The sequence below is a fragment of the Arachis hypogaea genome, chromosome 1, assembly GCF_003086295.3.
Source record: "Arachis hypogaea cultivar Tifrunner chromosome 1, arahy.Tifrunner.gnm2.J5K5, whole genome shotgun sequence".
Taxonomy (NCBI): Eukaryota; Viridiplantae; Streptophyta; class Magnoliopsida; order Fabales; family Fabaceae; genus Arachis; species Arachis hypogaea.
The window spans coordinates 27,467,985-27,485,178 of NC_092036.1; the positions used below are offsets into that span (position 1 = coordinate 27,467,985).

The following is a 17,194-nucleotide window of genomic DNA, read 5'->3' on the forward strand; positions in this document are numbered from 1 at the left end:
CACTTAACCATATTAATCCTACCCTTACATAACCCCATTACAATCCTCCAAAAACATCATGATATTTGCATTCATGCATCAAATATTTTTTGGTTGTTAGATGACTAGAAAATCCTACAAAACTTGATTAAAATAGAATTGAGTGATTAAGCGCTACACACTGAGTGATTAGAGCGTATACACATCCGGTGAGGGGTTCGATCACTCAATTCTATGATTCCATCTCTTATCTTATGTTTTCTTACAAGTTGCTGGATTAATGTTTTGAAAACTTCAAATCAAATCTTCGCACATTGGCCATATTGCATTATCTCATTGCCTTAGCCCTAAGGCTTACTTTGGATTGATTGTGATTCTTTTGTTCATTTTGCCAAATTCAGCAGAAACTTTAGTAGAGATATAAGTAGGTAATATTGAACGTAGTTGCATGCATGTAGGTAGTTGCATTCTCAGGATCAACAATTCTCTTCTCCACTTCAGTCATACAATCATTGATCTCATGGCAAATCATAAGTGATTAAATTCCAATTCCTTGGCAATTCAATCTCTCTTAACTTAAGTAACTGCAAATTCCTTGATCTAATTTCATGAGAAGAGATGAATAATGGTCTCTAATTTAGAGCAACACAATTTCATGAATTAAGTTCTAGGATGATTATATGTCACGTATCAATCCTAAACCCAATTTCATAACTATTGTGCAAAAGAATCTCAAGCATAATTCTATGATCCCTTTTTTAAAGCAGACATAGAATACAAACAGATTCAATTCCTCTTTCAATGGAATTTGAATCATCAAAATGAAGATCGAAGATCCTTCTAGAGAAACAATACAAGAGAATTGAAGATGAAGAATGAAAACAAATTAATCTATTAAATTGCAATAGAGCTCTCTTTCCCAATGAAAAGAGTTAGAGACTCATAACAAAAATATTTATAAAAGTATGTGAAAGAAAATAGAAAAAGAGAAGAGAATGAGGGTGAGCAGAGAGAGTCCGAAGACTCCCCTCCCAATGGTGTCCCTCTAAATGATGAAACTAAGGCCTATTTATAAGCTATTATAAATTACAAATTAAATGAAATTGAAAACAAATTAAAATCAAATAAAAATTAACTACTTCTAGATGATTCTTATGGCCTTGATTTGTTGACAATTGTGGGCTTGCTTGCATGAGTTTTGAGGTGGACTTGGGTGAAATAATTGAACCAAATTGCGCTCCAGGGGTGTCTTGTGAAATTGGGCATTATTTCACACTAATGGTTCTCATTCTGGCATTAACAACACCTGTTTACATTTATGCTAACTTGTGCACTTGTGCATACGCACAGGTGTGTGCGTATGCACATTTCCAAAAACTTCCAGCTCCAATATCACAAGCATTGTTTGAAGGTAATGCCGGTTATAGTGGGCATTGCCAACGCCCATAAATTCCTTCCAAGGTGATCTTGGTGTTGTTTGAAGGTAACGCCCTTGTATCTTGGCATTGCCAATGCCTAGCTTCATGCTTCCTTTGTTCCTTGTTTGCGTTGTTTTGGGATAACTCCTCTTGTTTTGGGCATTGCCAACATCCAAGGCACACTCCAGGGTTCTCTTTTGTGGCATAAGGTGTTGTTTTGAGGTAACTCTCCTTATTTTGGGCATTGCCAACGCCTTTTGCTTTGTTGAGTGTTCTTTAGGCTTAAAGATGCCTATTGTTTGTGCCCCAATTTCATGCCCACTATAGACTATTATATATTGTTGGAAAGCTCTAAATGTCATCATTTTAAAATTGCTATAAGTGCATTATTTGGGCCTTTGTAGCTCAAGTTATGAACCTTAGAAGAGAACAAGGTCAACCTGGTAAGGTCGCAAGCATTATTGTGTAATAACACCCCTTATAATGGGCATTTCCAATGCCAGCTTATGAGGCTCAAAATGGATGTCCACCCTATACTATTCTATATTCTTGAAACACTCTAGATGCCTACTTTCTAATGCCTTTAGAAGCGCATCATTTGAATCTCTATAACTTATCTTTGTACTTTTAGGGTGAATTTCTCCCTCAGATTCAGTATCCACCATGTTGTGCTATATATGGTTGGAAAGATTTAGATTCCTACTTTTCAATGCCACTAGAATCACCTTATTTGAAGTTTTGTAGCTTAAGTTATCCTTATTGGAGTATAAAGAGGTCAAGTTGTCATTTCTTCATTAAATTTCTCTTTGTAGTTGGCATTACCTTGAATAACGCCGTACTCATTGGCGTTACCTTGGATAACGCCCCTTATCATGCTTCATGGGCCATGGGCCACGCTTTCAAAAGTGTGGCCTAAGGTTTCAAAGCATATCCAAGCTTCAAAGCGTGTCCAAAATCTCCTATTTTCTTCTTTTAAGCTTGTTTTGTACTTTTTGCTTCTTTTCCTACCATTTTCTACAAAATTCATCATATCGAAAGGATCAAAGCAATATACAACTTAAGCACCAAAATTTGATAATTAAGAATTATTCATTAATTTATTATATGAAAAATCATAAAAAAACACAACATGATGCGCATACATAATTACTGACTTAAAAAACAGAACCCAGTTTTTGCTGCATAATGTATCCTATTTCAAAAATTCATATCTTTAAAACCACAATTCTAATAATTCTGAAATTTCATGACATCAAACTAAAAATACCAAAGTTTTATTTAAAATTAGTTCTATTTCAAAATTCAAACAATAGCATTCCCATCAGAGCAAACAAGTTTCCACCGTTTTAAAAGGTTCTGGAGAAAATCAGATTTGGCAACTACAATTTAAAATTTACCATAAATTGTATACTTCACGAAAAGGTCTTAAATTTTTCAGTCCAGCTCCACATATTCCCAGGTTTAATCCAAACTTAGTCCCACGCAATTCCAATCATTATAGAATCAATTATAGTCTTTCAAAGTTGCTAACTTTGTTTAAAAGTAAACAAGAAATTTTGATTTTGCAACCCAACTTTGAAACTTTCAACACAAAACTTTCAAAATTAGACCATAACAACTACAATTGTTATAGTTTACTCTGCCTTTAACCCTATATAATTTTGATCACTATCTAATTATTGGTTCGCTTTTAAAGTTACTGTTTTAGTTCAAAAATCAAGTTCTCAAGAACAGTTTAATCTTTTAGTTTTCAATCCTTCAGAAATCATCAAAATCAATTCCAACTATTCACAAATCAATTTCACATCCATTGTGATATATCAGATAACCAATTCAACATCAAATAATTCCAAAATAATTCATTCAAAATCAGAGTCTCAATTAATTCATCGCAACAATCAATAACTCAATCACAAATTCACAACCGCACCCAATTTCAATCACAATTTCAAGAAATCACATCAACTAACCATTTCTCAATCAAACTAGCACATTTGCAATTATCCAATTAACTTTATAAGTATTCTAAAATTTAAAATATTTAACTGTAAATCATCCCCTACCTCAGTTAGCCGAGTTTGCATAGATTAATCATGACAACTCCCTTTCCTTTTAATTCATGATAGCAGCGGCATTCCAACGCAACCAGAACAACAGTAGTGTCAATTTCCTATGGCAGTGAAGATGGTTATAGCAGGACAAAGTATTCAAATCAAATAGGAATAAAAAACAAACACAACTCTGGAAAATTCAGGACAAGGAATATACTAAAAATCAACTTGGAACAAGCATGGCAGTGACAAAATAAAATGTGTAAATGGACTAGAATCAAATTAAAGAATAGACCAAAACCATCAGCAACAGTGGTGACCCCCTTCTAAGCTCGATGGTAAATACCCGGCGATGGCTCCTTCAATGGCAATGGCTTCCATCGACAGCAGCAATGACGACGAGGCGTGGCAGCAATGACAGAGTCGACCTCTCCTTCCTCCTTACCTCGCAATTCGTACGGCAATGGTACTGGGTAGAGGCAATGACAATGGGTTTGACGGTGATAATCATTCTCAATCACGACCCTCTCTTCCCTCGCTAGCTTCGACGGCGTCAATGGCGACGGATGTGTGGCGACGGCTCTGGGCAGTGACTCCCTCGCGAGTGCTCTCTCTGTCTAACAACATCGGCTTCTCTCTCTCTCTCTCTCTCTCTCTCTCTCTCTCTTTCTCTCTCTCTCTCTCTCTCTCTCTCTCTCTCCCTTTTGCTCATGCTCGATGGTTGACGGTGATGGCGGTGAGGTCTCAGCCACGTTGTACCCTCCTCTCTTCCTTCCTCTTCTTCTCTGTTTCCCTCTGGTTCTACGTGTGCGTGTGTGTGTTTTATGTATTACGTTGAAGAGTTAGGGTTAGTGAAATTACAATTTTTTATTTGAGAAGTTAGGGTTAGGGTTAGAAATTAGGAATTTTATAAAGGTAAAATAGATATTTTAATATAATTGAATGGTAGAATAATAATTTTAAAACTAAATGTACTCCATTAAAAGTATTTAAGAACACTATTTATCAACATATCGCTAAGTTCACGTAATTATTTTTAATTTAAATTATAAAATGCATATATTAATCATATTCTATAAACTACAGTTTAAATTAAAAATATCAATTATCCAAATTAAATTATATAACTTTTTATCATTTTTCCATTACCAGAATTTTAATTTCAAATTATATAAAATAACCAATTTTAATAAAATTATACAAGAATATTGATTAACTTAAACTCAAAGTATTTATAAAATCAATCCAATCATTCTTAATAGATTATTTTTAAAAAATAAGGAACTCGAATTAAATCATATATGATTCATAATAGAATTTAGTTAAATTAAATTATACAATTCTCACTACTAGAAAACTAGTTATTACAAACGAATATTTTCGACAGATTTTATCCCACGGAAATACAGACGGAATTTCAGAGGAATTTTTTGTCAGAAAATAAAAAAATGAATTAGCATAAATTACAGACGGAAAAGAAAATCTGCTGATAATTCTGTCAGAAAAATTAATTTTTTTCGTGGGAAATGGTTACAGACGGATTTTCCGTCTGTAATTAAATGGACAAAAATGGTGCGTTTTGTTAAATTATTACAGACGGAAAAATCCGTCTGTAATTTAAAAATTTCCGTCGGTAATATTGACTTAAACCTAAACGCTACTTCTATATCCTCGAGCTCCACAGTTACGCTCCAAACGTTTCACAAGCAGCTTCAAACTCCATTCACACTCCAAATTTTGCTCCTCAGCGCCACATTCTTCCATCACCGCTGTTCCATAACCACAGTCATCCACTGCATTCTTCCATCATCAACACCTTTGGGACTTCCATCACTCTCGTTGTTGTCAATCATCACTCTCGGTAAACCTAACTCTACTTTTATAAGTATAAATTTTAATCCTCCTTCAGTGACTTTTTCTTCTCTTCAAATCCAACATCGATGGTGACTATATTTTCTTCCAGTTAGTTTAATTGCTGCTTGATTTCATTTCCAATTTGGAATTAAGCTAGGGTTTGCTTTTGATTTTGTGATTTATTTGGTTGCTGTGATGAATTTTTTATTTAATCAAAGCATTTCGAATGATGCATGTAAGCTGTTTGATGAAAATCTTCAGAATGGTGTTTTAGTACTAGTTCTCCTAGTGCTTGTCAATGGTTTTGTTTCAGGTTGGTTCTTGAATGTGTTGATCTTTATTTTCTTTCTTTTTTTCTTAGTGAAATCTTAGTTTAGACCGAGAGAAGAATTAAATATTGCTCATTTGAAAGAACTTTAGCCGCTTGCATTTCTAGTGTCACAGATCTGGACTAACATTCCTATTATTCCATCAATTTATTGTCTGGTCAATTTATTATATATTTTGCTGGATCTGATAAGAATTCATTATACATTGTTAAAGTAGCTACTATTTATGGATCATGGATGTCTTAAACATAAAAAATTATTGATCTATTTCTGCCCTTATTGTTTGATTATAATGTAAATATTTGATGTGTTGTTGCCCTTGTTCTATGATGATCATGATGAGATATGTGCTTGATTGATGATGGTGAAGTTGTTGAATTTTTGTTCTTATTATGCAGATTTTAATGTTTGTCTTCATAAAAATAGTTTATTTTTCTCATTATTAAACAGAAACATTCTTCTATCTTATTTTAATAAGACAAACCAGATATATTTAATTTTAAACGAAAATATTCTTCTATCTTGTTATGTGCTTTCTAATAAGAAAACATACTTGCTCTCCTATTTGCAGGATTATATTGATCAGAATATCTTAGCTATGCAAAGTGATTTCTGAAGAATCAATTTGTTTCATCACAAAACAAATATTGCAAATTATAGATAGTAATGTTTCATTGACTGTTATTGCCATCTATATTTGTGTGTTTTAATGCAATTTAGATTTTCATAATATGAAAGGGAATGGGGAATCTCTTGTTTGTATAAGGATCTGGTTTGGTTATCCACTGGAATTCCATGTTTAAGGACTTGGTCCATGGCATTTTTCAATTACGTAAGTTGTTAACCAAACTTATAACTACTTTAGGAACTCAAAAATGTAGTGATTGGTCATGTCATCCTCTTACAGAAGAGCAGATAACATATGCAGCTATGGATGCTTATTGCTTGGTTGAAATATTTAACGTCTTCAATTCAAAAGTTGCCAATACAGGTTTGTATGCTTGAAAATTTTATACCACTAAATCTGCACCTGTGTATAATGTCTAGCATGTCATCGTGTTGCATTTCTTTTTGTTGTCATAGTATTTAAAATTTCATGGTTATTGATTGAGCATTTTCTCACTAGAGTTTTGAAAATGTTTTGAAAATGTTTCAATTATGTGTTTGTGGTTTTTTGTCTAGTGCTATTTTGAATCTATCTTCTTGCATCCTCCTTTTTTCATTTGATTCCTCTAGTTTTTTGTTACTTAATAGCTAAAGATTCACATGTTCAGTATTTGGCTTAATATACTTGATAAAGCTTTCATGTGGGTAGTCAATTAGGAATGCTTAACTTGCCCTGGTCCCACAAATAAGTATTATTGCATGAAATACTCAGGATTTATATAGCATCCCTGGAATCAAAGGTTTATGGTATAATCAACTTGACCATCATTTTCCATTATAGAACAAAGCAAATTCTTGCAAAGCACAATCATCTATCAAATTTTTAATTGTGAAAGAGTTGTTGAAGTTAGATGGCGGAGGAATACAAAGATATATTGAAGACTCCTTGATTTATAATGATAGATACTAATAAGAAATTGTTAGGTATAGTAGGGGATGCTTGATGTTGTATTTAAAGAAAGTGGTTCTTCCCACTTAACAGCTGATTTTTAATGTATGAGTTCTCACTTTCCTTAAGTACTTAACAGAAATCAAATTAATATTCTAATTTGGCCACATATATTTTGCTCAAATATGGACCTTTCATATGACTGTTTTTGTTTCTTATATCCATCCACTTTATATGAATAGAAACCTTTTTCATTATGTTGCCAAGTGTCACTTTTCTCGGATGAGAGCTTTAGATCATTCTATCTAGGATACAAACGAGGCCTTGTTGACTATGTTGCCAAGTGTCACTTTTCTCGGTTGTTGTAACTTATCTGTCAAACCATTCCTCGAATGGTTGACTTTACCTTGTGTATCAATTTTGATGACAATTATTCAATTATAATATGTACATTTTACTTAAGAAACCCAGCTATTTGACAACTCCTATTTCCTAATAATAACTAAGCAAATAATTTTAATTTGGCTGAATTAGACCTTAGCTCCTATTTCCTATTTATTGTGTATACTTTTTATGTGAGATATTGAAACAACCTAAATGATTGACTATTGTTGTCTGTTCTCTACTTTAAATCCGAAAATGCAGTTCTAGGCCTTCCATATGCATTAGCAAGCCTTTCATTCTTTAAACAGAAAACATATATACTGTATCAACTTTAAATCTCTATGAATTTTCATCATACAATTTATTTTTCTACAGTGTATCTACCATGTATATCCTATGAATGGTCTTGTTCTAGCAAGGGGCAAAAATTTTATAAATAAAACTCATATCCTATCTAATAATAAATAAATGATTTATTATCATAGAATATAGGACAGCTATATTAAAATAAAAATACTCATCCAAAGTGTGACACAAATTTTAGCATAACTATGTGATGTGTCAGCAGCTGCAGAGGGAGAAGGGTTTGTGGGCATTGGAACTGAACCAAACACATTTGCATCAATTGAGTTTGTGGTGTACACAATTTAACCTAGACTACTCACTTGTGCTGTGTTTTTAGATCCTTAAAGATAGACGGTTGAATGAGACTGCCGTTCTTGGTGTCCCTGTGAAAGCCACAATCAAAGAGGTATTTTTGTAAAAAGAAAATCCTGATAGATTATTCACAAGCTTACTATTTAGTTTGCTACATTAAAATAAATTTGGTGGAAGCTGAAGTTATTAGTGAGAGATTGAATCATTTATTTGTTCCCCTCAGAATATTTTAAATTCTGCACTACTATAACATGTTTTTAGCCTCACCTAACTGTTTTTAGCCTAACATGTTTTAAATTCTCTTCAACTTTTAGCCTCACCTAACATGTTTTACAATTTAACTTAGACTACTCACTTGTGCTGTGTTTTTAGATCCTTAAAGATAGACGGTTGAATGAGACTGTCGTTCTTGGTGTCCCTGTGAAAGCCACAATCAAAGAGGTATTTTTGTAAAAAGCAAATCATGATAGATTATTCACAAGCTTAATATTTAGTTTGATACATTAAAATAAATTTGGTGGAAGCTGAAGTTATTAGTGAGAGATTGAATTCATTTATTTGTTCTCCTCAGAATATTTTAAATTCTGCACTACTATAACATGTGTTTAGCCTCACCTAACTATTTTTAGCCTAACATGTTTTAAATTCTCTTCAACTTTTAGCCTCACCTAACATGTTTTACAATTTAACTTAGACTACTCACTTGTGCTGTGTTTTTAGATCCTTAAAGATAGACGGTTGAATGAGACTGTTGTTCTTGGTGTCCCTGTGAAAGCCACAATCAAAGAGGTATTTTTGTAAAAAGCAAATCCTGATAGATTATTCACAAGCTTAATATTTAGTTTGCTACATTAAAATAAATTTGGTGGAAGCTGAAGCTGAAGCTTAATATTTTAAATTCTGCACTACTATAACATGTTTTTAACCTCACCTAACTGTTTTTAGCCTAACATGTTTTAAATTCTCTTCAACTTTTTGCTTGGATTTCAGGTTAGTGTAATTCTTGTATTGTAAACATCATTGATTTCTAGGATATTGTATGATAAAGGAAATATTGCTTATGTTGTGTTGTTGCTTTTATTGCATTGAAAATATAGATATGGTTAAATATTGATAGGGTGTTGTATGAGAGATGAAATGTTACTTGCGTTGGATGATTTATAGGTATTAAAAACATCGAATTCGTAAGATATGTCTTAGCACCATCGAGTGTGGATGTATGATAGGTTGAATCCAACAAGAGGGGGTATTAAACCTGAGTTTTATGACAAGGTTGAGGAGTTTATAGAAATGATTAGTAAGTTAGATGTTGTGAAGTCGAAAGGAAAGTGTAGATGCCCATGCGTTAAGTGTAGATGCACAAATTATAAAGAGCTGAACATTATTAAGATGCATTTGTAGGAAAAGGGGTTTATGCCAAATTATTGGATTTGGACAGAACATGGAGAGATTGACGACATAGGCATTAATCAGACGGGATTCAATAATTGTGGGGAAGGTGGTTCAAAAAGTGGTGCAAATGTGGAAGAATGTGATATGTATGACATTAGCTGAGAAGACAACTCCAAAAGGTATCATGAAATGGTTTTCGATTTTGCTGGTCCAGAAGATCCTCATGTAGAGGATAAAAACTTTTTTGATCTTCTTGAGGCAGCTCAAAAGCCTTTGTGGGAAAGCTGTGTGCACTCTCAACTATTGATAGCTGTTAGAATGCTATGCATTAAGGCAGAGGAAAACCAATCACAGGAGTCATTTAAGCAATGGGCCACCTTAATTAGGGAAATTGCTCCTGAGGGTAGTGTCATACCTAGGGATTACTATGAGGATAAGAAGTTAGTGCAAAAGCTTGGATTGAAGGCAATCAAAATAGATTATTGCTCAAACAATTGCATGTTGTATCGAAAAGACGATGCTACTCTAACTAGTTATAAGTTTTGTGAAGCACCTAGATTCAAGCCTATTTCCGATGGTGGTTGTAAGTCTAAGAGAGTTCCTGTCAGACGGATGCACTACTTACCCTTAATCCCTAGACTTCGAAGGCTTTATGCGTCAATGAGTTCAGCTCCGCACATGACGTGGCATATAAAAAACCAACGTGATGATGGCGTGATGACCCATCCGTCACATGGGGAGGCATGGAAAAGCTTTGACCGTATTCACTCTGATTTTTCTTTGGAGCCTAGAAACATTAGGTTAGGTCTTTGCTCTGATGGGTTTACCCCAAATATCCAATTTAGCAAGCTTTATTCTTGTTGGCCCGTAATTATAATTCCATACAATCTACCTCCTGGAATGTGTATGAAAGATCCTTATTTGTTCTTGACTTGCTTAATACCTGGTCCTAATAACCCTAAAGCCAACCTTGATGTATTCTTGGGACCCTTGATTGACAAATTAAATGAGTTGTGGAATCCTGGTGTTTTGACGTATGATATTGTAGAAAAGAAGAATTTTGTCTTAAAGGCAGCATTGATGTGGACTATCAATGATTTCCCGGCTTATGGGAGCATTGATGTGGACTATCAATGATTTCCCGGCTTATGGGATGTTGTCTGGGTGGATGACACAAGGAAGATTGTCATGTTCTATTTGCATGGAGGATACCAAGTCTTTTACACTATCACATGGAGGCAAGGCATCATGGTTTGATTGTCATCGGAGGTTTTTGCCGATAAACCGCCCTTATAGGCGCAATAAGAATGACTTCAGGAAGAATAAAATAGAAAGTGAAGAGGCTCCTACCAGATTAAGTGGTTTGGAGATTCGGAAAAGGGTTAAAGGACTTGGGAAGATATCAGATAATGGAAAGTGGATCAAATCGCGAGAGTATGGTATTACTCACAATTGGACTAAGCAAAGTGTGTTTTGGGAGTTACCTTATTGGAAGGATAACCTGGTTTGTCACTGTTTTGATGTAATGCACATAGAGAAGAATGTACTTGATAACATAATGAATACTGTTATGGACACTGATAGAATTAAAGACAATAAAAAGGCTAGGTTAGATCTGGCTGAACTGTGCAAGCATCCAGATTTACATTTGCGGCATGTCGGTGATAATTATTGGTCCAAACCTAAGGCAGCTTATACTTTAACTTCTGAACAGCAACAAGACGTGTATAAGTGGGTGCAACAACTTAGATTTCCAGATGGTTATGCATCTAACCTTGCTAGATGTGTAAGTCTTTCCCATGGGAGGTTTATTGGTATGAAGAGTCATGATTGTCACATTTTTATGCAGTGCTTGCTTCCAATTGCATTCAGAGAACTACCTACAAATATATGGAAGCCTCTTACCGAGTTAAGCCGGTTTTTCAAAGACTTGTGCTCAACCACCCTCAAAGTTCATGATTTAGAGGTTATGGAGCAGAATATTCCCATTATCCTTTGCAAGTTAGAAAGGATATTTCCCCCGGGATTCTTTAATGTGATGGAGCATTTGCCAATTCATCTAGCATATGAGGCACGTGTGTGTTGATTCCAGCCTATTAGTTGATTCAGAGACACCTGGAAGCTCTAGTACATCTCCTCCATCAGAAATTGCATCAGTTCCTAATGTTGTCACAAAACAAAGATTGGTTCCAGATGGAAAAACAAGGTAAAATTTGATTGCTTGAATTAGAGAAATAATTACTTTTTTTAGTTTCCTAACATGTCAATTCTTTATGAAATTATCAATTGGTTACCTTTCCCTCCTGGTTCGCAAAAGATTACAGAGATTATCAAGAAACGGTATGATAAACCATATAAAAAGTTTGGGGATGTCCCTCTTCTGACAAAGAAGCTTTGGTTTAAGGAGTGGAAGGTAAAAATATCATATATATCAATAATCATATATGATTTATGTATATCTTTGTCATCTATACTATAATTCTACCCTTTCTTTTTTGCTAATGTGCTGATTAATAACTTTATTCCCTTGTATCCTCAATAACAAGCTTTTATACATGAGAATATGCAAGAGAAATTATATGCATAATGTTATTCCCTTTATTTTTTGCTAATGTGCTGATTATATTCAAGAGAAATTATAAATGGCTTGTATATAATGTCATGCAAGAAAAATATCATGAGAATATGTGTTTCACTTAGCTTTATAAATGTCCTGTATATAAATTGTTAAGTTTTGTTTACCTGTTTCAATCAGTTTTAAATAATCATGTTGATATACCATAATTCATAATATATAGTTATATACTCTCTGTTTATTTTTCGAATAAATTCCTTACATAATTAAAATAGGAATATACAGGATCCAAAAAGAGGTAACAATGAATCATGAACTGGAGTTATTTTCTTGTATCCAAAAAGAGCTTAATACTAGGTTATTTTCTTGTCTTATCTTATATTATAGTATCTTTTTTATATGCAGAGCCATTTTCTTGTTGATGAAGATGATGAGGAGTTTTTTTGGAAGGCTTTCAAATATAGGACAAGTAAGCGATTTAGCCAAATGATGTCGGATATCCATGAGGGTGTGGATACAATCCACGAATGGCTAATTCCTGCTTACAAAAAGGTATTGGAAAAGTACTGGAAAACGGATGAGAAATGGAAAAATATAAGAAAAAAATGAGGGAGAATCGAGCGTCACTCTTAGGTGGTTCTGTCCATTGCAGTGGTTCTATTCCACTGAGCTCAACTATAGAGAGGATGGTAACATAATTTAAGTGGCTTTAGATTTTATTTAATAGACATTTATTTATATAAAATTTTTTTATTCTGTGTTTATGTGAAACAGAAGAAGCAGTTAGACCGTACACCAACTCATGAGGAAGTCTTCAAGGAAACCCACACACTTAAAAGTGACAAGTCTAAATGGGTGGACAAACGCTCTCAAGACACTCATGTGAGATATAGTATAAATATTAAGTAGATAAATTTTTCACTTCTACTATTTAGTTTCTTCTCTGTTACTTATTATTATTAGTAGTAGTTGTTGTGTTTTTTAACTTTATTTTTATAACAGAATTACATCCAAAAACCAGAGTTATAGTACCTTTGTTTTTTAACATTTCAAAAAAAATGAAACTCTAATTTCTTCCAGATCTGAGCAAAGCAACATGTGTTTTAATTTACATATCTGAAAAAGATGAATTTATTGTTCCTTTTGCTACATTTTCAATGAAATGTTGCAGTAATTCATGAATATAAGAATATTGAAGAATGTGAAACTAACTATGCATGAATATAAGAATATTGAATTGGCTCACACACACACACACACACACACACACACACACACACACACACACACACACACACACACACACACACACACACACACATATATATATATATATTCTAATCAATGAGTATTTGATATGTTAATGAATTGAGTTTTTGTGTGGCAAACAAATGCTGTTAATAATGCATGCTACCTAATTGGGATATTCTCAATTGTTTGATGTCTTGATTTATGTCATTTATTCTTCTACTTTAGTTAATTGTTCCTTTCGCCAATTGTTCCTGTTGCTTTTTGTGAGAATATTATTTTGTATTTTGTAATGAGAATCATGAATATTTTAGAGCTTATTCTATCTGAATTATTGGGAAAGGATGAAAATTTGTTGGTATTTTTTCTTTTGATAATAATCATTGTGCAACAGGAGAAGTTTATAAAAAAGTTAGCAGAAGTTCAGGCCCAACATGTCGAGGCTCAAGCACAAGGAATAGAGCTACCACCAATTGATGAAGACTTGATTTGGGAGGAAGTGTGTGGTGGGCAAAAGAAGAATCGAGTTTACAGAAAAGGAGCATTCTTTTCTAGTTCTATTAAGTCTAAAACCACTTCTGCCAACTCTGTATCTGGAAGAGCATCTACAAATCAAAATTCTGTTCTTGATTTGCGAGAATAGATTCATAATCTCAATGAAGAGCTTTTTCAACGTGTTACTCAACAGACAGATGAGCATATTAGTAAGTTGTTAGATACACGCTTGGCTCCTTTGGAAAAGACTCAAAAGAAGTTAGAAAAGTTAGAACGGGCAATTGGAAAGGCCAAGAAGAAAAAGCTGAAACAGAAGAGATGGAATGAGGCTTATGTTAGCTATTACAAGAAGGTTAGAGCGTCAAGTAGTTCCACTACTGCTCCACTACCACCGCCACTGTCACCACCGCCACCTTCAATCTCTTCGGATGAAGACTATGATGATGATAGGGATGAAGATGACACTGAGGACTATAGTTGATAAATTTAGTATGGTTGAACAATATACTGAGGATTATAGTTGATAATACACTTTCTTTATGTCTTGAATTATATTGACTTGCTTGTTTATAATACTTTTCTTTTTGCTTTATAATATGATGAATTTGTTTATTTTTGTAATATTTTAAATATTTGAATACTAATTAGATAAAAAATTGTAATTATTAAATTTATATTATTTTGTATAAAACAGGTCTATTTTACAATGAAAAAATCTAAAAAAAATTCCATTTTATCTTATTGATAGATTTACAGACGGATTTTCTGTCTGTAATCTAAAAAAATTACCGACGGAAAATCTGTCAGAAAATCCGTCTGTAATTACCGACAGAAAATCCGTCAGAAAATCTGTCTGTAGTCTATAATTACAGACGAAAAATCCACCTGAAAATCCATCGGAAAGTTCGTCGTCTTCAGGAAATGGGTGGAGAAAATCTGTCTTTATTAAGCCATTTTCTAGTAGTGTCTTTCTTATTTTTCAATTACCGAAATTATAATTTCAATTATACCAAATATTAAATAAAGATTATATAAAAATTCTAATTAATTTAAGCTCCAATTATTATAAAAATTACATATGACTCCTAGTATTTTAAATTCAAAGTATCATAAAGTTTTATTTAATTACTTTCAGTACAATAATTTTCTTAGAATAAAATCCTCAATAAATATGCTAAATCATAAATAACTCATTATTTAATTTTCAAAAACTCGGAATGTTACATAAAGAGCAAGGAGATTTTGAAAGAAAGTTAGTAAAGAACAAAGAAAAAGAGAAAAACAAGAAAGCCAAGATTGAAGAAGCACTTCCAATGAACTCTAGTGAGTTGCCAACCTTGACCTCTTCACACTTCAATGAGATTAACTTGAATTATAGATGTTCAAATGAAGCAGTTTTAATACAGCCAAATCTTGCATTGAACATAGCCCAATCTCAAGTGCTCTCAACCTTACGCATCATGCAGCAACCCTTGCACCTCACGCCCCTCTCCTTGCGCCTCATGCAACCACCAACCTCACCTCATGGAGCTGCCTTTTCTTCATGCGCTTCACGCCTCACTTCCTGCGCCTCACGTGGGAGGCGTTGCGCCTCACGTGGGAGGCGTTGCGCCTCACGTAGCATCACAGAAGCCACCAACTCATTAACTTTGGGATTGCGCTTCACGTGTGGCTTGCTATGCCTCATGCACCAATCATGGGCCACTCCCAAGACTTTTGATTCCTTGACAAATCTCCCATAATCTCCAATTCTTTAAAACATTCATTGATAATTGTGAAGAATTATCCACAGTTTGACTTGGAATGAAAAACTACTAAAGGAACATTAATTAGTTTAGATTTGATTTTGTGTTAATTTGATTTGGTTTGAATTCTAAAATAATTAGATTCAAGAGTCAGTATTTAAAGAGGAGAGAGACACTCACGTGGCTCTCTTCTTGCAGCCTTTTTGAGTTCATAGTTTTTTTTTCAACACTTCATGAGCAACTAAATTTTTTTTGTTAAGGTTAGGAGCTCTGTTCATCTTTACATGGATTATTAATCTAAGTGTTTTTCTTTATTTGAGGTTTATGCTTTAATTTATTTCATGATTGAGTTTTCGTTCTTCATCCCTAAAGATTTAGAATTGTTGAAAAACATTCTAACTCTGTTTTAGATTCTAAATGTTGTTTTGCAAAAAGTAATATTGGAATTAGTTTTAAAATATTTTCTCACTACTTTTTTATTTAACTAGGAATAGTATTTCAAAGAGTGTGCAACACTATTTTGTGATTTTCAATTGCTCTAATTTAAAAAAATGACATAAAATTTGGATTAAAAAACTTTTGAAAATCATTCTTTCTTGCAAGTTTCAACTGTTTAGGATTAACTTGGATAAGTGACATATGATTCAACTTATGCACTATTCTTGAATCTTATTTGAAACTAAATCAGATTTGTACATCATCTCTTTTCTTAAATAATTGACTAAGAAATTAGTAATTAATTAGGTTAAAAAGAATTTAAATTGCTAAGGAATTGAAATTTGATTATTTATGATTTGTCGTAATTGATCTCTGCATACCTCAATTAAATAAACATAAGGATTATTTTTCTAAAGAGTAAATATCTCTGAAACCTTAACATTCTCACCTTCATTGTCTTCACATTCACTGTTTGTTTTTTATTGCCTCTGTTTACACGTTTGCTTTAATATAATCCTCGTTCATTCTTCTATTTCTTGATTTGTCTAATTAAAATAGTCAATTAATTATTATTACTTAGTCCTTTAATTCTCGTAGAAACAATAACTCACTCACTGTAACATTACTTAATACGATTTAATGCACTTATCGAATTGTGGTGTTGCGAAATTCCGCATTAATCACCTTCGTTCTTGAGTCTATTAGCAAGAACTTTGGTAATGATTTTACAAGACATGTTGCATAAGTGGATAGGTTGCATCTGCTCGTTTTTGACTTGTGATAGGTTTAATTTTTGGAATCAAGGTTATTAAGGTTTCGTTGATCTCTCCAATGTTCTTCGGATTGTTGAGAATATTCCCAATCATTTTACACACATCGGGTTTAACGCAACCCCATTTATTCTGATAAAAAAGAACTTTGAATACCATTTTTGTCTGAAATTTTAAGACTACCCATGCTAAAGATTGAGTTCTTTATCTTCTGGTTAGCAATAGAGCAACCAATAAAATTCAAATCAACATTAGGAAGTACAAGCAAAGCATTGTTGAAAATAAAATAAGATAAAAAATCAGA

At 33.2% G+C, this 17,194-nt stretch overlaps 1 protein-coding gene across 1 annotated transcript; it reads left to right on the plus strand.

The window, feature by feature from the left end:
• Window positions 1-11,900: 11,900 nt before the first annotated feature.
• LOC112764210 (uncharacterized) lies at window positions 11,901-14,313 on the plus strand. The gene is made up of 4 exons (XM_025810091.2): window positions 11,901-12,032; window positions 12,600-12,883; window positions 12,969-13,076; window positions 13,837-14,313. Exons 2-4 carry the CDS (start codon window positions 12,779-12,781, stop codon window positions 14,083-14,085), a joined length of 462 nt encoding a protein of 153 aa, XP_025665876.2. The 5' UTR covers window positions 11,901-12,032; window positions 12,600-12,778; the 3' UTR covers window positions 14,086-14,313.
• The last annotated feature ends 2,881 nt before the right edge of the window (window positions 14,314-17,194 follow it).